This window comes from Plectropomus leopardus, chromosome 2, assembly GCF_008729295.1.
Source record: "Plectropomus leopardus isolate mb chromosome 2, YSFRI_Pleo_2.0, whole genome shotgun sequence".
In the NCBI taxonomy this organism is placed as follows: Eukaryota; Metazoa; Chordata; class Actinopteri; order Perciformes; family Serranidae; genus Plectropomus; species Plectropomus leopardus.
In genome coordinates, this window is record NC_056464.1 from 21602566 (window position 1) to 21624715 (window position 22150).

A 22150-nucleotide genomic window follows, 5' to 3' on the forward strand; every position below is an offset into this window, starting at 1 on the left:
AATTCTTTTTACAAAAATGCACTATGCTGATGTTGAGGGAACATTGTCATAAAAAACCCCACAGGCAGCAAATTATTAGAAAGCGCCGCAGCGTTTTTTTTATGAAGCACTGGGAAGAAGCGCTCCCTAGCGCCCTGCCACTGCCGTAACGCTGAGGAAAACATGGCCTTATCAGAGGAGCTCAGCCATATACTGTCTCTGTTATACAGCAGCTGATCTCGTCCTCTGCTTGGAGGTTGAGGAACTCTCAAATCTCATTGTTTTCCCAAATTCTGGACATTTTAAATGCCTGTTCTTCTTTAAGTTAGCTGCTAACTGCATCCAGATGCTTTTTTAATGCAATATTCCCACCATGAACAGGCAGTGTAAAAGAGGCTACAGTGTCAACGGAGTCTGGTGGCTTTGAAGAGAGCACAGATAACAGCTTAAGTTTCCTGTTGGACAATGCTGTCTGACAGCAAGGTAAAACAGTAAAATAATCTGTATACAATGTACACTTAAACTGGTGATGATCATTTTTAGGTGGTCCTTCTTTTGGTAAGCTAAAATAAGTTTTGCCGTTGCTCCCGTCCATAGCCACCAGACTATTTTGACAGAAATAGGAATTTTATCTCACATAACATGAGGAGTTACACATTACCACTGCCTTTGACTGGTTAATTAGTTTGTGTTATTTTGTGATTTTTAGGACCAAACCGATAGTGTGTCCACAGCACGAGGCTACATTGTTCAGCCTCTGTGCCTCTGTGGGGGATCAGCGCTGTAACCTACATGACTGTTTTTTGATAATGGCTCCATGAGAATATTTATTCTAAAAAGAACGCAGATGGCCCTTTAAGGTCTCAAGTTTTTAACTATCAGAACTGTGCGAGTGCCCCAGATCACTTAGGGACCCACAAACATGAACAGTCAATTGCACTGCGGGATTGGTAAACGTCTTATCCCTAAAGACTCAGCATTCAGTTTCCAGCTAACAAAACAGCTTATTCAAACAAAAAATTACTGTCCTTAAAACTGTCAGGTTATTGATGTGTCTGTTACAGACTTTTTGCCTTCTGTGTGAAACACAGGATTGACTCCTGGCCAAAATTATGTTTCAAACCCCTTTTGTGTGAAGGCACAATAGCATTTCTCCTTCAAAACACAGCGTAGTGCTGAGAGTGCAGTGCTTACCATGTAGGACGCCTCATTTCAACTCCCAAAGGGTCCAACAAAAACCTTGAACGGGGCCAGTGACAAAAATATTGCTCTGCCGAATGAGCTGAATCACTGAGGCACAGGCACAGGTTGTGATCAACCAGATTAAGGAAACACTTTGTTTCGTGTCGGAAGAAGTATTCAGATCCAATTAGGGCTACGTTATGATACAAGTACCAATACCAGTAATCTTAAAGTGATGTTGATATCGATAGAGTACTTATACCCATAATGGAAATGGAGTGGCATGTAGTGAAGCCATGCTTAACTACCAACTCTGTCAAATATACACCATGCTCGACTTCACAACAACGCAGCCTGTATGGGCTGTAGCTTCTGACTTAGTGGGCCAATTACATGTTCCATTAAATCAAAAAATGCTTGTAGTAATTTGCTGTGAGCAAATGCATAGTGGGTACAAAAATGATTGGATGCAGGTATCATTTGTCTGGAGAAGTTTCATTACTATTTGTTACTGGGTCATTTCTGTCAATATCACTGAAACCAAGTCCCAGATCCAATACAACAATGGTTTAAGGACTCTAATTTGCAGTTATAACACTTAATTAATTCCTTTTTGTAACACATTTCAGCTTGTGTATGTGTATGTAACCTTTGTAATTTGTACATTTCTTTCAATTTTCTATTATTGATTAGTCTTGAAACTTTAACATATGATGCATTCTTGGTATCTGTTTGTTCTGCAAGTATGACTATTAGCATTTTAGACTTCATAAGTCATTTTTGGCTTTTTAAATTCTTAAAGTTTTATTTATATACAAGTATGTGCAAATAAACTAAAATACTCCTTTACATTCCTGACTTTAAAATCTGCAAAAGTACAGAGGAATAATTAACAAAACTTACATAAAGTATCAAAAGCAAAAGTAGCTGTTCTGCAGAAAAATGCCTCCTATGACTGATTATAATATACTACACTATTAGATTGTTGATACTGATGCAACAATGTGTAAGCAGCATTTTACTGTGGAGCTAGTTTCAATTCGTCAGAGATGATTTATGGGGTAGGAAAGGAAAAAAAAAAATAAAGCTCTGCTACACAGATTTGTATTCATTGTTGGATGTTTCTGTAATCTTTTCTTTTTTGTGAAATATTACAAACCTATCTGGACCTTGGACATTTATTTAAATGAATCCATCAGAGAATTTTAGAGAGGAAATCACTTTTGATTGAACTGCTAACAAATCACAGACATCTGAAACGGGGCTCAACTTGACACTGCTTCTTTCTGCAAGGGGTCACAAGCCAAAAAGGTTGCACTATTGGTTTAATCAATAACAATGCCCTGCAGTGTGCGTTTGTTTAAAAGATGCTCTGTGCTTTGGTCTTGTAGTGGCGCTTCACATTGCTGCTTTTAATAATACCCTCAAAACATATGGTGACACATACTGGTTTTTAACTGCTTGTGGAAAGAATGAACATGCAATAGTCCATTCTTGATTAAAAGCTGTTTTTGTGGTCAGAACATGCCAGTTTCAATAACTTTTCTCTGACTCCATTATTTCTCCGCCTATTGTCTCTTCTCTTGTCTCTTCCTAGTTTGTCCCAAGGTTGCTAAGTGAAGGACTGGACACACCCTTTGACCCAATAAGAGCTATGGGATATGACACATGCACAACGTAACTGGAGCTGTGATTTGGAAAGGTTGCAGCCTGACTGTGTCTGCTCAGGTGCTCTTTGGGTGCACTTTTGGGTAAACTCATCTGTATGGCAGTCAATATACAATATAATGACAGATTTTTTCCAGTAATTAAAGAATTGTAATTCTCTCCCATATCTTTATTCACTTACAAAAAAGTCCAACCCAGGGCCAACTGCAGACACCTCAGTGAAACTATGAAACTAACCAATCATCCCCCATTGTTTATGATAAACCGGCTATTTAGTGCAGTGCAAATTATATAGAATGTATAAATAAGGGAAGGAGTTACCGTAGCGACACTCATTGGTTAGTGGACTGCCGTTTTGAAGCCTTGAGCTTGGTATTTCGTCTGTTGCCATCTTGTTTTTTTTTTTTTTAGAGCCAGAAGTAACATATTTGACATTATCTATCATTTGACATATCTGAGATTAGTGCCATACTTGGGGGAGAGGGTGGGACAGTATCAGCAGACAGCTGATCACTCAAGCGGCCCTGCCCATAAATATGTGTAACTTTGGGCCTTAATAAAATGTAAACAGAAATGTTTTCTGCATTTTTTTAACTGTGCAGTTATCATGACTGTTGAAACCATTTTTGTTTAAGGTTTTACGTTATTTTCTGCTGTGAAGTTGGACATTTAAACATTAATGTCTTTTGGGATTTTCTCTATTTTGGAGCCAGCCTCAATTGACCAGTTGATGACATGCAGTTTTTGTCACGTCTGCATTGGCTTAATTTTCAGCCTCGGAGGTTGCCACTTGGTATAATGTGATATGACGCTGTGAATTCTCCTTTTTTAGCCTTCTTGGTTTGTATCTCACTCACTGAGTCATAATGAACATATCTGATTGGCTGAATACCATTTTGTGAGATTAATTATTGCATGCAATTGGTTGAAAACCAATTCTACTAACTCTAGCCAGTAAAAATAAAAATGCCCAATCAAAATGTAATCATTCTAAAAATGTATAGACCATAGATATTGGTATGGAGAGAATGGCGTCTGGGTCTCCGGGGATGGAAAGAGATGACAGGTTAACACGGGGGACGCAATTTGGTCATTCTCAAACAAGGGGGATAGCGTCCTCCCTCAAATTGGCTAGTGTCCATTATGTTTTATTTATAACATTTGTCTTGATCCAAAAAATAACTGGCAACCATAGCTGTCAGATGATGTAGTGAAGTAAAAAGTACAATATTTGCCTCTGAAATGTAGTGAAGTAGAGTTACAGAGTACCATAAAATGAAAATACTCGAGTAAAACACAAGTATTCCATTCTCCTCTGTAATCTGCCTTTATATGAGCAGTTTTACGATCACTTTAATGTATAGAAATGTTTGTAATGGAGGAAGAAAGTTAACATGCAGTCTGTGAATGGACCAGAAGGTTAAAATTTGTGTAGACTGGTAGGAGACAAATCTCCGTGGTTTTGGCACAAGCCACAGATTACAGGGAGTCATTAGGTCCTAAATCCATACAAGAATGTCTCCTAGTAGAGATTTAAACACTTTCACAATGTGTCCCGTATGCCTTGACATTGTTAAACCCACAGAGAGGGTTTCTGATAAGCTCGCTAACTGAACAGCTTGTGCTCACTGTTTAAATTTCAAATGATTGAGATACCGACTGGCCTAATGCTCGGTAAAGTCTGCTGGGAGTGACGGGGGCAGACAGGGGCAGAGAGATCCTCCAGATGGTTTGAGGATCAAGGGGAGCGAGCAGGAGAGAGTGAGTGGTACTGGGACACGGGCCAGGGCTTGATCAACCCTGGCAGGGTCACCTGGGCCATGCAGGTTGTCTGAGGCTGAGAACCCCGATACATCACTGATGATATGACTTTTTTATGAGTTGATGTTTGTTCACATTAGACAAAATGTTTGCTAGTCGTATTTTCAGTGTTCATGTAAACAAACAGATTGTGACAGGCATCTGGGACAGAAAAGACATCAGATTTGAAGCTGTCAGAGTGAAACCTGGATTTGACATTGAAACATTTTTTTGCCAATTGAAAAACTGACAACAATGTCAGATGGTATGAGTTAGGGGATATGCAGAATGACAAGGTGAGTTTTTCTGAACTACCAGCAAAGCTAGGCGGGCTAAAACAGGGTATTTTAAAAGAACAACTTAGATGTGACAACGAAACAGAAATAAAACAGGAAAATCATAATATTAGTACTAGCCACAATACACACATACCCCGCTCGGAGACAAAAACCTGATTTTATAAATACTATCAAGACTTATCGAAAAGCTAACAACATTACCATTGAGTAGGGATGTTAATAATTGCTGCTTTAACCCTTTAAAACCTAGTTCAACATCAGTTTTCTTGTGCTGTGTTCAGACGCCCCTCAAAAACTATGTAATCCTTTGAAAGCTGAGCAAAAAAAAAGTCAGTGGCCAGCTTGGCAAGTGATGCCCCATAAATAGCAAGAAATTAGTATAAGGTGATAAAGAAAATGGCCTGAAAACTAGTTTTGAAAAAGGGGGGAAATTTATTAGAAAATTATCAAAATCTTGGCAAAAATGTCCAAAAAAGTATATTTATAATCATTATAATTACATTTAAGATTATGTTACAAAAAAAGATACATATAATTTTTTTCATTTTCTGCACATATTTCGCGTCAATTTCTTGTTTGTTTTTGTTCTTTTACTTTTTCTGCTTATTTTCTTATAACTTTTTACTAATTTCTTGCTATTTTTGGGCCATGTGTTATTAAGTTGATCATTGCCATCTCTCCATGTTTCTGAAAGAAATCAAACCACTTGCTAAAGGTTTCAAAGGGTCAACTGTTAAACAACAGTTATAACTGACCGAATTATACTATCAGTTAAAACAGCTAAAGAATAGCTTAGTGCCAGAAATTTAGAATATAACTTTGATTTAAATCTAGGTTAATAAGGTAGGTCGGCCCTGTTTTTAGCAGCTATGTTTTGTTCAAATAAAAATTGGATCATTCAGAATACATTTGTGGGCTTTTGTGCCCACATGCACTTGCACTTTACGTCAACTCTTGAAACAAAACTCTGCAAGCAGCTCGTAGGTTTAAAACTAAAGGTGACATTTGCTGTCAGGGCGCAAAAATCCGTCATTCCACCTTTGCGACTTCTGACATTGCAAATACAAACTTGGATTTCTACACTAATTTGACTTTTTGTGCCATGCCACTTTTAACTTTTAGGTATCATATTTTTTTGTTTTTGTGAAGCACTCTGCAAAATTTTGTTTTGAAAATGGTATACAAATAAGATCTTTTCATCATTATTATTAAAGTTGGAGTGACTCTTGTTATAATGGCATCCTTTTAATTATTTGCTGTACAGACACAACATCCTTCAAATTAAATTAGAAGGGTAATATTAAAATGATAGCTTACCTTTAAATCAAAATCACATGTTTATCTTCTTAACTGTATTGCTTTTTATCTGTCTAGATTATTTTAGCATGAGTTTCAGTGTGTTGGAGATTTTGGCTGTAGCGATATCTGCCTTTTTTCCAATATAACGGAACAAGATGGCATTTGAATTGAGGTGCCCAAGCAGCCAAAAAAATAGATTTTAAAACCTCAACCGCTTCGCTTTTCAGAAATCATGACATGGTTACTAAAGATAATCCACAGAGTTTGTTGTGAGCAGTTTTATGTAGAAAATATTTTCATTCCACTGCACTAAACCTGCCAGACATATAAAGAGAAACATGCATCTACTGTTTTCTCACCAAGCACCACAAAGCTAGCTAACGTTACAGCTAGCCAAAGAGGACGTCATTAATGTTTACATCTTGCATTATCACAAGCATGAGCCTTTCGTTCATGAGTAGATTCACGCTTCCCTCCGTAGTGATACGGTTGGTGGGTGTTGTTCTGTAGAAAGAAAATAGTTCCTACATGAAACTGCTCACAACAAGGCCTGTGGATTATCCTGAGTGATCGGGTCATGAGTTCTGTATATACACATTGCTGCTGAGTTTCTCAAATGTATTTTTGTGGCATTTTGAGCACCACAAACCAAAGGCAGACCTCTCTAGAGCCAATATCTCCACCACTTGGCAACTCACACCAAAACCATCTAGATTGATAAATAGCACTATAGGTAAGAGGGAAAATAAGAAATACCCGTTGTTCCTGACAGGAGACGAAGGTCTGAAACCCCGGCGCCACTCCAAAGCCCAGCTGGTCTATGAACGGCGGCTCGTCCTGGGTGTGAATCTGAACTTTGATCCCTGCTTCAAACGATGTCTCATCTGTTGACAAAAAGAGGTTAGGACATTTACAACAGGGATGATGATTTGTATGCACACATTGGCCTGCATGATCTTCCCAGCAGCAATTGTTACTAATCAAATGGCGAGAAAGCTCAGCAGCGGTGGATTATGTGACAGCTGGTGAGTGAAAAACAAGCTGGAAACAAAATCTTAAAGAAAGTAAAAATAGATACATGGGATATTACAAAATATCATTAACTTGTAGTTTCATTTGAGCTGAAAAGAAGCATTCCCGGAGAGCAACTGCATATTCATTAGTTACATCTATGGACTTAAAGGGATGACAAAACACATTGTGGTCTTTCAGAAGTTAACAATAGCGGGGATGAGGAGTGAAAGGACAAAGAAGATGGACTTCCTAAGTAGAGCGGTGGATGACAATATGAGCCCCACAGGAGTCTTATTTACTGCAGGGGGGACGTGAAAGTGAATGGAGAAATTAATAAATAAATGATGATGAGGATAAAAGGAAAATCAATACAGCTGACAGCTTCCTTCGCTACTGCACTCTGCTGTATAGATTGTAAATGAAGCAGATGCGCCTCTTTGATACCGAGATCGGGGGAACATCACAATGACACAGTGACTCAAGTCTATACTTGTGCAAACATATTTCTATCATACTCGCAGAGACCTGGAAGTGCTTATCATGGCGATGGCAGGCTGGATTCAAGAGATTTAGTCCCTTTGAGCATTGGCTCGGGGATAAAGTAGGACGTCTGTTTCATGCCGCCTTTCCTCCTCGCTTGTCACTTGGCATCGTCCTTTAAGTGCCAGGCTTTCTCACTATTTTCAATTATAGAGCTCAGGGATGTGGCTGGAATTCAGCACGAGAGCTTTGACAAAGAGCGACAGACTTTAACTGTTACACATTGCTCTTCTGAGACACGATACAAAGCCATCCTCTGCCGCTGCCAAGACTAATGCTTGAGGCTTGGAGCAGCAAAATATACATAAGTATTGCCCAAGCTCTTGCTCGCAAAAGCGCATGTCATCTTTAAGTCATGGCCATCTGTCATCCTCATACAATTGGAATAACGATATTCAGGTTAACCTTGGAGCGAAACTTGATCACACTTGACACTGTACAAGCAAGTTGAGCTGACTGAAATTATTTCTGTGCTTTATTGTGAAATAAGTTCAAGCATGCAATAATCACACAAAAAGTGTTTTAAAATAGTCAACATAACCACAGAACAAACTGTTTCTATGAAAAAAGAAAGCCAAATGCTGCCATGAATCTAATTTTAAATTCTATCAGACTAACTGCCCACTCATATTCACCTGCATTTCTCTTTTTAATGTCATCATGCTGAGCTCTTCTTGTACTGTTTGATCAGGGCTGGTCCTCAGTGTTTGTCCCTGTTGCCTTACAGCATGAAAGTCTAACTGTGAAGAGTTTGCATGTTCTGTGTCTGCCAGGATTTTTTCCTCTTCCTCCCCCGGTTAAAAGACACGCAGGTCATGCAAAGTTAAAACTCTAAAGTGAGTGTTGACACGTGTTAGACTAACACTCTCATGGACCAGCGACATGTCCTGGGATTGACCTGCCATGCACATAATGCATACTGGAATTTGCTCCAGCCCAATGCGACCCCGAATGAAGAAGGTGGGTATGAAAAATGGATGAAATATCCAGGATACTCAGTTTCTTGTTTAGACCTGGGGCCTCATTTATCAACTGTGTGCACTCACAGTTATGTGCTTAAACCATGCGCACACTCATTTCTACACACACAATTTGATACATTAATTTTTACTCCTTGTGCTTAAAGGAATACTTCACCCACAAAATGTCCATATGTATATCTATTAGTCATGCCGTGCTACCTTGAATTTGTGAAGAAAACTCTATTTTTCTTGTATGGCTCCACAGAAAATGGAGAACATATTGTTTTACTGAATATTGGAGTCCGTGTTTCTGTCTTTTTTCTCCAGTCCTATGCTCAGTAATTCCAACATTTAGAAAACACTAGATTGTAAGGGCTAACCCTTTTGTTCCTGAAGTCATTTTTGCTAAGAAAACAATGTAATCACTTATTTCAGGGAAAAATTATACCTTTAATGGCTCTATTTCCACTGGTTTCTCTACTATTGCTTTGCCTGAGCACCTGTGTCATTGAAGCAGTGGTCATAACACATTCACAGCATCTGTTCATGATATACAGTGTTGAAATTGTACAACATCAGCATAAGTGATTTTTATAGTTTTAACTAAACCAGATATAATTTCTGTTATGGTGAAAGGCAATTTTAGAATTTATGAATTACACTGAGCAAAATCATAAATACAGCCCCTTTCTTTTTGCTCCCATTTTTTACAAGCATTAACTACAGATCTAAGGCTATTTCTGTGCTCACAAAAGACTTATTTCTCTGAAATCATTATACATATTATGGCACTGGATATTTCTTGCCTTAAATTGTTTTCATAAATGTATTTTAGTGCCTTTTTGGTTGTAATAGTGAGAGTTTGTGAACAATAAGGGGGTGAAATACTGTGTTCTGCAAATTGAAACAATTAAAAAAGAAACAAAAAAAATGAGATCAAACCATGAAACTAAGCAGCGCTGATCAAATATACCCAACAATTCTGTTACAAAGTTGACTACGTCTCACCTCTAACTGTGATACCAGATTATTTCTTGCCAGACGGCTGCTATTGTCTCAAATGAGTTTGCATTACGTCACCTGTCAGCTGAGCATGTATTGGTCTGATACAGCGCAGTTCTGGTAGTTGTAGGTTTACTACCTCTTGAGCAAAAGCATCCCTTTTTCAGTATTCTCTGGTTATGTAGAACCAATTTCAAAAGTATTTGTGTTTTTGTACTGCAGAGACATCCTAGTTTTATAAAAACATCTTCCCAGCAAAGAAATACTTTAATTCCAACTCAAGGATAATTTGATCAGTGTTATTACGCCCAGTGTCTATTTTGTGTACTGCAAATCATTATTTCACCTGTCATTACCTATCCTGTATGTTAGTACTGTATGTTTATTCATTTTTATTTTAACAAGCCCCTTGTGGAGGTCTCAAATGGGACGTACTTTTCATTACAACTGTGGTGATCAGGCTCTCAGCTACAAGCTGTGGACGAGATGAGATGTAGCTCTACATTATGGCTACAAGGACACTGACTTTCATGGCTGACCAGGTAAGATTCATCACTGTTCATTGTGTGAAGTTGTGTGTGTACATGTTTGATAAATACCAATTTTCTTGTTCGTACACACAGTTCTCACGCACACATTCAGAACTTACATGGTTTGATAAATGAGGCCCCAGGTGTTTGAACTGGCACATTATGCATTGCACGGCATCCAGCCAAATTAAACAAACAGCTCCTAAACGCTATTATAATAGGAATAATCAATGGCCAATCTGCATAATTTTGACATTAATGACAAAACCTGCACCCCCCCCCTCCAAAAAAAAAAACAACAAAAACCTCTGACAACATAAATAATGAAATAATACTAAAATGAACTGAATGATGAAACGTATATCAATGTGTATGAACTGTAGCTGCTGCATCCTTAGGTTTGCACCGCAGCCCCTTTTGTAAAAGTCTTTAATCATTTAATAACCTTACATAAAGCATTACATATTAATATAATTAAATCATTTAAGCTTTGAGTACATGCAGCTTTAAATTTAAATATTATAGTCGCAGCTTTCTGCTTCATGTTTAATGATAATCGTGTGCAGCGTGTTTCTGCGACCATACTGAACTGTCTCTTTACATTCACTGCCTGGTATACATAAAATATTGATACAAACACACAGCAGCATATGCAGCTGCATTAAAATCAAAGTTTCAGGGTCTCCTGGAGCTCCGCTGAGGAGACTCGAACGTGTTGATGAGGGGTTGGCCCTGAATGGAGGAGCCTGTAGCCTCCATTGATTTTATATCTAGCAAACGGTTTAAGTTCCTGTTTGATTCATGTGGACCTGAAGCGGAACTGACAAGTGATGCAATTATATTACAATGAAATGAAGTTTTCCTGATCAATATCCATCGGTCTTTATACAGATTAGTCGATAACATCCAGTGGGCACATCGGGAGGCTTTCAAATGATCAGAGCGCGTATTTTTCAGGATCATCACTCATAATAAATGAGAGTGTAGGGAATATTTTAGAGACTATTTTGTATTTCAGGTGCATAACTTAGCATGGATTTGCTAAAAGAACCCATCTTAAACCTATTTGGTATAAAGTATCCACATGCTCACTAAATTGATGCATTTAGGGATTTGCAACTACATTGAAGGCCGTGCACAGACATTTGGAGGGGCAGGTGCTTATGAGAAAAAAGGGCACCCCTCTCAATTTCACATTTAACAGTGACAAACAACTGTGATGCTTGAGGGAAGCTAGATATAAGACTGGATTTAAGAGTCTTTTGCCACTCGGAATAAAATTCTACACACATTTTACAATAACAAAATAATTACAATTTGTATGATATGTCACAAATTTGCGCCCCACGTGTGATGCTACATACTTAATAAAAAGTTACCTAGGCTAGGTTTACAAAAGTAATGCTACCTAGGTTAGGTTTAGGAAAAGCAACATGGTGAAGACGTGCCTTAAAATAAATCAAGGGGTTCCTTCTTTACTCTAATAAGTGCCTTTGTCACGTGATCGCAGCCCTTCTGATTATGTGGGTTCTACACAAATTATAGTGAATTAGTTTTCGTAGGTATATGTCATAGACTTTAATACTACCTAGACACCAAAGTTTTCTAGTTTCCGGGTTTACTTCTGCTGTATACTGCCCCCTGAATATGCGCAGCAGTGTTTTTCTCACTGGCCCTACATACGAATTTCCTATATGCAGATGCCAGCCATAACAAAACGCTTTTAATTGAGAATTAATGCCATGGTCAATATTAAAAAAAATGTTTAAAAGAAAACCAAACAAACAAAAAAAATTAAATAAAGACTTGCAAGAAGGGCCCTTCCTGTCAGTGACCAAAGGGGCAGGTGCTGAAGCACTACCTCAGGTATGTCTGTGCATATGCCAAATTACATCTATAGTGCTAGTGTGTAACACAGAAAGTCACACATCTATCTCAGGGATAGTTTCCCCCTCCCCACCAAAACTGAAAATAACTTTGGCCACATTTATGTCAAGCTGATTAAAAGAAATCTGTTTTTAACTCAAAGTCCTTGCTTAAGGATAAACAGGAACACCAATCTTGTGTTTTTTAGCTGAGGTGTTCAGAACTGGGAATGGGATGTTTCATGTGATGCATGCTCCAGGTGAGCTTACCAGTCTCTCCCCATACAGGCAAGTACTCATCCTGCTGGATATCCAGCATCAGCTCCAGGCCGTTGCCCATCCCACCCTTCATCGTCACCAGGAGGGGTCGTCCATCTTGGCCTGAATTGAAGGTGTAGCATTTTCCATAGCGGGTGAATATCTGAAATACACACAGTCAGGGGTTTTAGTGATACATGGTCACAACAAGATGACAGGAGAGAAATGGGAGCATTTTAGCATGCATCTCAGTTCTGACCCTGAAGTGAAGATCTCAGCTTGCAGCAGCAAGTGATAAACCCTTAAAAAGTGGAGCTAAAACTAGTGCAGAGAAGCTTAAAAAGCATCTAACAGGAACCCGCTCTTGTTATGCTGTCAGCCGCAGACCTCAGAGGTCTTAGTGTTGAGATGCTGTTGACAAACCGAACACTCACCCCTCTAAGCGCCGCATGATACAGTATGTGCCTGAGTGAATACGACATGACTTTTATTTCAGAGTGGGATTTCCTCACACATAACCACAAGAGCTGGAGTCAAAGTAAATCTTGCAAAAAGTGATTAAAGTTCTTGCCAGAACTCAAAATATAGAATGGAAACATTTTAGAGAATGTAATGATTTCTGTTTTTAAAGGAGGGATGATTAGATTAGTGTTTGATCATTAGAGCTGAAACAAATAGTTGACTAATGAATGAGTCAGCTGACAGAAAATTAGACAACAGACAAAGTTTTTTTTTCATTTTTAAGCAAAAGTGCAAAATATTAATTGATCCTAGCTGCTAAAGGATGAGAATTCTGCATTTCCTGTCATGCATGACATTACACATAATATTTTTGAGTTTTATACTGTTACTCAGATAAAACAAGTAATTTGTAAATGCCATGTTTGGCTCTGGGAAATTAAAATGGGAATCTATTTCTGACATTTCAGTCAACCTAAAGGTTGATCAATACATTGAGAAAATAATTGGCAGATTGGTCCATAAAGAAACCAGTGTTTTGCTGCCTAATTAGGCCTGTCATGATAAATACTTCAGTTGGGCAATATAGTGTCTCAGAAATAATTGCGATAAACAATATTGTTGCCATTTCAAGACCATTTTATGCCACTGACATATTGATAATAGCAGAATAATGCAAGTACAGCCTTTCAAAGAGCGATGAACTTTTGACCAGAAAATGACAGTGATTTTCTCAGCATAGTTTTTTGTTTGTTTATTTGGCTAAGGCGCTCAAAAAAAAACCCTTAGGCACTGGGTTAATGTCTGATAATAGTAAGGAAAACCCTGCTGTTTATTCTGGCACCATGTTAGCTAAAATTTTGACAGCCTTCTTAGGTAAAGAAAACCAAAACAGCAAGCATGCAACGAGCAATATCAAACAAGCTATAGACATGATCATTTTTTATGACCTCGTTAAGTCGGTTACTTCATTTTTGTTGTAGGTCTAACCCTAATGATTGTCAAATGTCTGGATCTAACAAGTACTTACATTACTGGTCAATCTGTGATTATTTTGAAAATGAATGTCAGAAAATGGTAAAGGACCCTGGGCCCTGATAGTCTTATTTGACAATTGGCCACTGGTCAATGTCGGGCCATTGGTGAGCATCTGTGGCCCACACTGTTGGTACTAGTCAGCATATGTCAGCTTTTTTTTAGTTGATTCAGCATGTTGAATCAGCGTCTGAGACAGCGGAGCCTGTTGGTGAGCGAAATCACTCTGATTAGCAGTTAGTAGTTTTTCGCCATTGACGTCTTATACAGTAACAGGTTGTAATTGTTTGTTTTTTGTTCGCTAACACAGTAAATATCCTTAATTCTTTCAACATCAGGTTGTGTTGTTAATGTACTAACCGGCTAACCACTGTCTTATATCCATCCTTTTGGTCTCCCCATATCCCCTTGTGATTGACAAATATAAACTACCGCTACCAGTGGCGATGGAGATTTATTTCTTCTCACGCAGACGCATAGTGTATGTGGTAGTTGGCCTTTGCATGTATGTAGTCTTTGTGTTCAGGTACAACTTTTTGGCCGAGACACAAGTGACACAAGGCATTGCAGCAGTAGGTCTTTGTCGCTACTAGTTCTTGAAATCGGTTTGGTGTGTCTGGGCCTAACAAGTTCAAAATAATAAATAAAATTCTCAGTAAATTACAATAGAAAATGAAACCAAAAAAAATTTCACTTTTGAAAAGCTGGAACCAGTGATTCTTTTTTGGGGGGAATTTTTGCTTAAAATGGACTGATTGTTTCAGCTGTAATCAAATGATCACAGAGTGTGCTCACTTCAAACTGGATTAGAAGCATCTCGAAAAAAACAGAACAGATCAAGCGAGCTCAATATGCTCAGTTCCACTTTTATCTCCACAGTGTCACACAAATCTGCAGATACAACCTGTAGTTCAATGAACATGGAGCGGCCTCGTCAGATCCTGACAATACTTGCCCTCAGATACATGCCTGCAGTGTGCTCTGTCTTACTAGTGGATCAGGCATATACTGTACAGGAGCGCTACTATAGATCCCGACAGAAAACTGTGATCTATTGGCAAAGACATGATTGCCAGTGAACTAATGGATCTGTAATCGAATCATAGACATTAGGAAATGGAAAGCCATGGCCAGGATCCAAAATCAAGCGTTCTTCTACTTTGTTTTCAAGCCACATGATTGTGAGGCCTGTATCAAAGCATCCTAGCTCACAATTAGCTTATTATTAACCTTCAGCATTTTGACATTCATATGAGGCAATGTTAAAAGGAAGAGAGGAAGGGGTTTGGTTGAGAAAAATGACAAAAGGAACAGAAAAGTAATAATGGAAATAAGTCTCCTCCTTTTTGTCCTCCACTCTCTAAATATTGTGCTCAAAACATACAAAAGAGATAGGCTTTATTGGGAGATAGGGGTACAAATAACTTCATCACAACACATAGTTTGTACAAAAAGCTTTTTTCTCAGCTGAGACTGCCTGAAAATGTTGCTTTAGTTCTTGCAAATGCATTGTGAGGACCTCAGGAGTACACAAGGAGGCGTTTATTACATGGGTGACTAATGAGTCAGACATTAGCACTACATGACAAATTACTCAAATGCCACAAACACCAGATGCACAGAGCTGACTAAAAATTGCAGCCGTGTCTCAACAAAAGGAAAGTTAGTATAATGTGAATCCTGTTCAGTGAAGTGTGTGGGGAAAGAATGGAGCAGGAATCACGATGGATGGCCCTCCCAGAGTGCGGTTATAAGGAAGCTTTTAGGGCACAAAGTGGTGAAATGTAATAAAAAGCCTTCTGATATTTGGACACGATATGAGATGTGACCTTTCAAGTGTGTAAGTGGCAAAACCGAGTCAAAAACTGTGCACGCAATGCCTGCCTATGTGCAGTGACTCAAGAGCAGGATACAAACATCGATAAAATGTTCCTGAAATCCATCTTAGTCCTGGAGTCGCCTCTCACCATAATCAGATCACTGTTTATCATTACTCTTTGGAATATAAGGCCGGGAATACAAGACACCACCTGCATCCGCTGCACAAAACATCTAATGGTTAGAATGGGCAAATCCTAGAGGAAAAAATTGTTTATGAGAGTTTTACACACACAGGTTTTCCCAATGAGAAACACATTTTTTTTTTACCATGGTTTTAGAGTTGTACAACTTACGATCAGTATGTTTACATGCACTAGTAGTCCACTATCATTCTGAAAATGCCAATATTCCGAATTTGATATGGTCATGTAAACAGCAAATTGGTACTGTGCCAGAGTATGCCAGTCAGCTTTCACTTCAGTAATGTTCCATACATTTGCGTCATCATCTATGTGACCATTTTTATGTAATTGAAGACGGACACTCCCAAGGATTATCAACAGGGGGGACCAATGAAGCAGCAATCAGCACCTCCGCTTCTGTGCGGACTAGAAGTCTGGGTCTTTCTGTGGCTAACTGTGCTGCTGTCTGATATAGAGGTATCAACAGAAAACTAACCAGCAATCCCCCTCCGTTTTAGTACAGATGGTATTCACACTTGATGTGTACCATAACTGAGTCCACATGAACTGCACGACTCCACGGATTGTAGAAAAGACGTCAGATGGTGTAGAAGTCTAAGAGAAAAGTATCGTACTTTTCACTTGATTTATTAACTCAGCAAACATTTTTCTGATAAGTTTATGGTCAAAATCACAAGTTTCGAGTCTTCTTCAAGACAACATGATGTTCATTCAGTAAATCATAATCTCATTTAGAGTAAAATCGATGACAAAGCAAGGTATTGTTTAGGCCGTGGCTACCTTGTGACTGTCAAGTAGCTCTATGGTGGTGTCCTCCAGCTCTCAGTCAGTTCCACCCATGAATGTATAAAGAGAACTGGATACAGCATCGGAGGCCAGGCCCCTGGTCATTCCTATGAGAATTACACTGCTTCTTCACTGTGTGGCCCAAACAGCAAGTAAACTGTAGACTTCTGCCAGCCAAGCAGCCAAATGGATCAAATCCTGATCGTGAAACAAGCCATTTTACGGAGATTTGACACTCAAAACAGTGTATCCACTGATTTACAGATGTCTTTTTCGCCATGTACTGTAGTCAATGGAAAAAAGCCTCTTTCGGCCACAACACATCGCACAGCTGTACATTTCAGAGTTGGCAAGGACTTAAAACAGACACGAGGAGACTGGAAGTCTTTCATAATGGATGCCTCAGACATATATACCATATTTTCTGACCAAACGTAATCTCCAACCACAAACTGTACAATAAAACAGGTAGCCAGAGCATCACCATAGAAATCACCTACAGACGTTTGAGATGGCTAGGTCATGTACTGAGAATGAAACAGAACTGGATCACTAGAGTTGCCTGAAGATGGACACCAACAGGCAAAAGGAAACGAGGGAGGCTCAAAACTACCTAACACACAGCTGTGACACAGGAGCTGGAAAAGATGAACCTGTCATGGAGCAAGGCGCAACATGCTGCCAGGGACCAAATGCAAAGGAGAGAGATCATTGAAGCCTTATGTCCCATAGGGGATGAAAAACGGAACATTGTGTGCATGTTAATGTAGTCAATGACTGATATCTCAGGAGACAAGTCTGAACATTCACAGAAAGAAGTGATGCTGCCTCTGGAAGATACGCATCAAGGAAACAGTGTTAACATTGTTGGTGATTGTGTGAAAGCGTGCGTGTCTGTTTTTCAGCATGGGCCCAAACACGCACACACATTTGTAAAAGAATATGAAAGAGCATCCTCACATAGGAAAGCGTGTGCATACAGTATTTGGTGTGCACGTGTATAGCCGCCCCTTTGCTTGCCATCTGCGTGTGTGTGTGTGTTGATAACGTGGTGATTGAGGCCTGTAGTCAGAGTTGCTGTGGTAACCAGGATATTGTGCTGGCTGCACTGAGTGAAGAGCAGCAGCAGTGGGTGCCGTTGGTGACCTTGGGGAGTCAGGATCTTCATTGTGTTCTGCAGCTTTGAGGTTGACACTCAGTCTCAACATGCTTCTTCATGTCTGTCGAACGAACAGCCTCAAATACATCACAAAAATTCAGCAAGAGCTGATTTAGAAAAGTGCAACCTTTTGCCAGAAGCAGACACCTCATCAACACAAAACAAAAGAAAAACTGCTAATCAAATAATTCTACATGAAGTGTAGCCATCAGGGCAGCACTTAATGGCTCTACATAGTGATGGTAAACATTTAGAATGTGTTGGTATTAACCTCAAAATAATGTTAGGGGGGAGCAAATATTTGGGATGCCTAAGCAGCTTTACTGCATTTGGTTCTCACACTGGGTCCTGTATACATTGCATTCAGATGAGAACCACTGTATCCTCTGAACTTGTAAACACAGAAATTAAATATTTAAAACCCATCTCACCTATGAGAAAAAAACACAGAGAGAGACATCACCCTGTCTCATTCTCGCAGGGTGTAGAAATGTCACTGTCTCTCTCTTCGATAAATAATTCACCAACAGCCCGAGACTGTTGAGATGGCCCTCGGCTATCCCTCACATGACAATGTGACAAGGATGCACAAGCTGTTCCCTAAAATTGCCAGGGAACCACTTTCTCTCCTCTCCATTGATTTTTAAAATCAGTGCTGAGCATGGAGGTGCAATGTGCAATGACAGCTACCAAAAACACACACACACCTAAGAAAGACTGTGTGCTTTGTACTTTCCACTGAATCAATACAGCCAAAAAAGGATTTGATGATTTTCTTGCTTTCTTTTATGCATTAAATTATGGTCAACAAGTTAAACATTTAATAGGTGGATAATGAGGTGTGGCAATCTACTGTTCTGGTTTATCCAGTTGCTGTCAAACCCTTCACCAAAAAAATTAACATGTGTATGCAAGTTTTTTTTTTTAAATATGGGACACCCCTTAAAATAGGCTGCTTTTTCATTGTCACATTCAACATCATGGATGGACCAGAAAACAGGTTGGTAAATGGCAGAAAGCAGCTTGGAGGCCAGTGAAAATGTTACAGTGGTTCTTTTTTTTAAATTTCTGTTACTTATTAAGTCCAACTCCTAAACTCATTTTAGACTAATTCAGAAAAATGTTTGAGTGCTGCTTGGACAGAGACAGTATTTTGTGGCAGCCTGTCATTGCATGGCATCTGCAAAGGGGCTAAATTAGCACGTTCATCCAGGTGTTGCAGTATTTCCATCACTGCCCTTTAGAGCTGAAGCTAATAAATATCTGTAAGTATGAGTAGTAATCATTTGATGAAAGGATTGCTGGTAGTAAACTTTCTCATTAAACACAAAAGCCAGATGTTAGTGGGTGTTAGTAGTTTTTTGGTCCAGTGAGAAAGGGCTTCAGTCAGTGTACTTCATCTGTATGGTGAGGGAGGGCTGCAAAATACAATAGAACATCTTACACTATAATACAGTCCAATACAACACCACAAACAAAACACTTTTAAACCAGCCTCAACAAAAAACTGAACATTACTGCAACCTTCTCAAACCTCTAAAAATAATCTCATGTCAAAGTCCATTTCATGCAATTCACACAGTCCTCTTCAGCAGATCAGAACCCAGAGAGGCTACTAAATGGACCTTGAGGTGAGATCGTTCTGTCAACTGCTGTTTAAAGTTGAACCTCAACGTTTAACGCAACATGGATGAGGAGTCCTAAAGGTGCTCAGTCAAGTTTCTACATCTACATTTCCTGCCTCATCTGCTTATGAGGACTGTGTGATACGCCAAAATGCTGCAGAAGAGTTATCAGATGGACCCTAAAATGAGGTTTACAAATGCAGTATCTATAACAGGAGGTTATTCTGTCCACCTGCGTAATACACTTTAAAAACTGCCTTGGACTCATTGTCAGAGAGCAGAGGAGAGTAAAATGTGTAGGTAGGGAAAACTGAAAGCTTACTGTGAGTGAGACAGTTGTTCCAGTCAGAGACAGTCAAACGGGTCACACCTGTTAAATAAAATGAGCATGACTGCACTGCTTTATGGACTAGAGTTGTTACTGCTGATGGGTAAAAGAGTATTAGTGGATTTTTGCGAGACTGAGAAATCTGCAATCTTCAATATTTTTTGTTGTGACGTGAAAGAAGTCACACAGTGAGGAACACACAAAGACCTATTTGACTCTGCAGCTCCTCTCAGCTCTACAGAATTTTCAACGTCTTTCATTGCATTGATTTTATGGCCTCCAACTTCACACTTTGAATTCACTCTCAATGCCCTCATTAGAATAGTTTTCGGACAGAGCAGGATTTTTAATTAAAAAGAAACTATGATAATTCAACTGTACAATATGTGCCAAGCACCAAATAATACACTGACAAAGTTAGCGGCTAGCTGGTTAACATAGTGGAGCTCTAGATTTTTTTCCCTAAGGAGCTGGTGGAGACCAAAAATGAATTAATAGATGAGTGAATATTGGACTCACATTCACCACGTGGTCAGAAACGTGATTCAATATCAACGCTAATGTTACTCTGTGTCGGCTAGATGTGTAACTCTGCAAATGCTTGAGAACAAGTTGAGGACAGCTGTTACAGCTCGAAGTGCTGGCCCTGAATGGTCAAAACTAGGAATGTAGTCAACCAAAGATAATCTTGGTCATCTATAATTCCATTCTACCTATCAATTGATTATTTAATGGTAAAAAAAAAATCTACCAATTATCTGAAGCTTTATTAAATCAGCCACAGTGCACTGAGTGAACTCTACCTGTTGATGTTATCCAAAGCTTTTTTTCCTGAGACCATCATCATTTTTAATTTTTAAGAGCGGGAGAACTGAATGTTTCCACTATGCTACACACACCAGCCATGTGACAAGATGCCTAGCATCTATTCTGCGCTGGGCACTGCACATTTGGCTTTTTTTTCTGATTGCCAAAGTTGAAAAATGTTCATTTTTGGATAAGACGCTGAAACCATTCATCACTTTCACTTTTTACCCAGCTGTCAAAGCACAGAAAAGCAGGGTGGTACAAATACCACAAAGATCAACTATCACATCATATACGACTGCTAAACAATGACAGAGGAAAAGATTACTGGAGGAGAAATTAATACTGCTGGCCACAGGTACCGTCCTCTGTCCCTATGTGTTTCATCCTTCCCTCCATCTGGATCAAGGACTCTACCTTGTGCTGACCACAAATGTATGAAGAGAACTGGATAGAGAGTTGGAGGCAGGGCCATGTTCACTCTTATGAAAGTTGCTCAGTGGCGCACGAAGCCAAAAAAGTTCAACTGCCACGTATGAAATTACCCGAATCATCGGCACTGTTTCCTCATAATTGGGCCCATACAGCAGGCACACTAGAGACCCCCACTGGCAGAGTAGGATACTTTTGTGCTTGGCTAACTTGGATGAGGATAAATGATTTTATCATGCTGGGTGAATCCTCTAAACTCTCTAAATGTTATTGGATGGAACAGATCACATCCTGATAGTGAAATGAGTCATTTTGTAGAGGTTTGACACTCAAATCAGTGTATCCACTGATTTATAGATGTCACTTCTGCCATGCAAGTCTATGGAAAAAAGTCTCTTTGGGCCCAGTGGCATCACATGACAGATGCAATTTTGGCCAAAGTGACAATTGGCTTTAAAGCCTCTTCCTGGGGGATGGTGTCCACATTTCTACTTCAGTTGATTTTCCAGATGATAGCAACTGAATGCAACCACATAGTCTCCGCTGAAAAAAACGCTGTGACTCCAAAGCCCTCTCAAGCACTCCCAGCTGGGTGTTTTCAACTGGGAAAAAAACGCTTTGAAAGTAACAATAGCAGTTGTCTGACCAATGACACCTGGGTGTCCAATAGCATACTGACCGACCAATCGACCAGCTGACAACAGGTTGCCAGTCCTAGTCAAAACATCAGTTGAACAGTGAACATGAGTTATTGATACCTCTTGCAAAGTTGCTTAAACCTGAGTTAAGATTGCTGAAACGTCATCTCCTATTACACATTACTGTAGCCCTTCTGTAAATATTAAACATATTGCAGCAATGTCTGGTTACTTTTATCAAATGAAGAGCAAAAAGCAAACTGAGCCCACAAATCCAAAGCTGTTGCCAGCAGCTTTAGTTTTTTTTTTTTTAAGCAAAGATAAATGGTTTCAAAGAGAGGTTTCTCTTAACATGTCATATACAAATGCAGCAAATACACTGATTGTCCAGACAGAAAATATAAAGAGTTAATACACGTTCAGTTAGATTTGCTGTGAATTGGGGGGGGGGGCATCAAT

General features: G+C 39.2%; 1 protein-coding gene across 2 annotated transcripts in view; it reads right to left on the reverse strand.

Moving 5' to 3' along the window:
- The window catches only part of asic1b (acid-sensing (proton-gated) ion channel 1b), a 199405-nt gene that overhangs the window by 14029 nt on the left and 163226 nt on the right, over window positions 1–22150 (reverse strand). For both annotated transcript variants that reach the window (XM_042495665.1, XM_042495656.1), the window contains 2 exons: window positions 12411–12561; window positions 6984–7111 (listed from right to left, as the gene is read on the reverse strand). In XM_042495665.1, the coding sequence (XP_042351599.1) occupies window positions 6984–7111; window positions 12411–12561 (279 nt within the window). The remainder of the gene's footprint in view (window positions 1–6983; window positions 7112–12410; window positions 12562–22150) is intronic.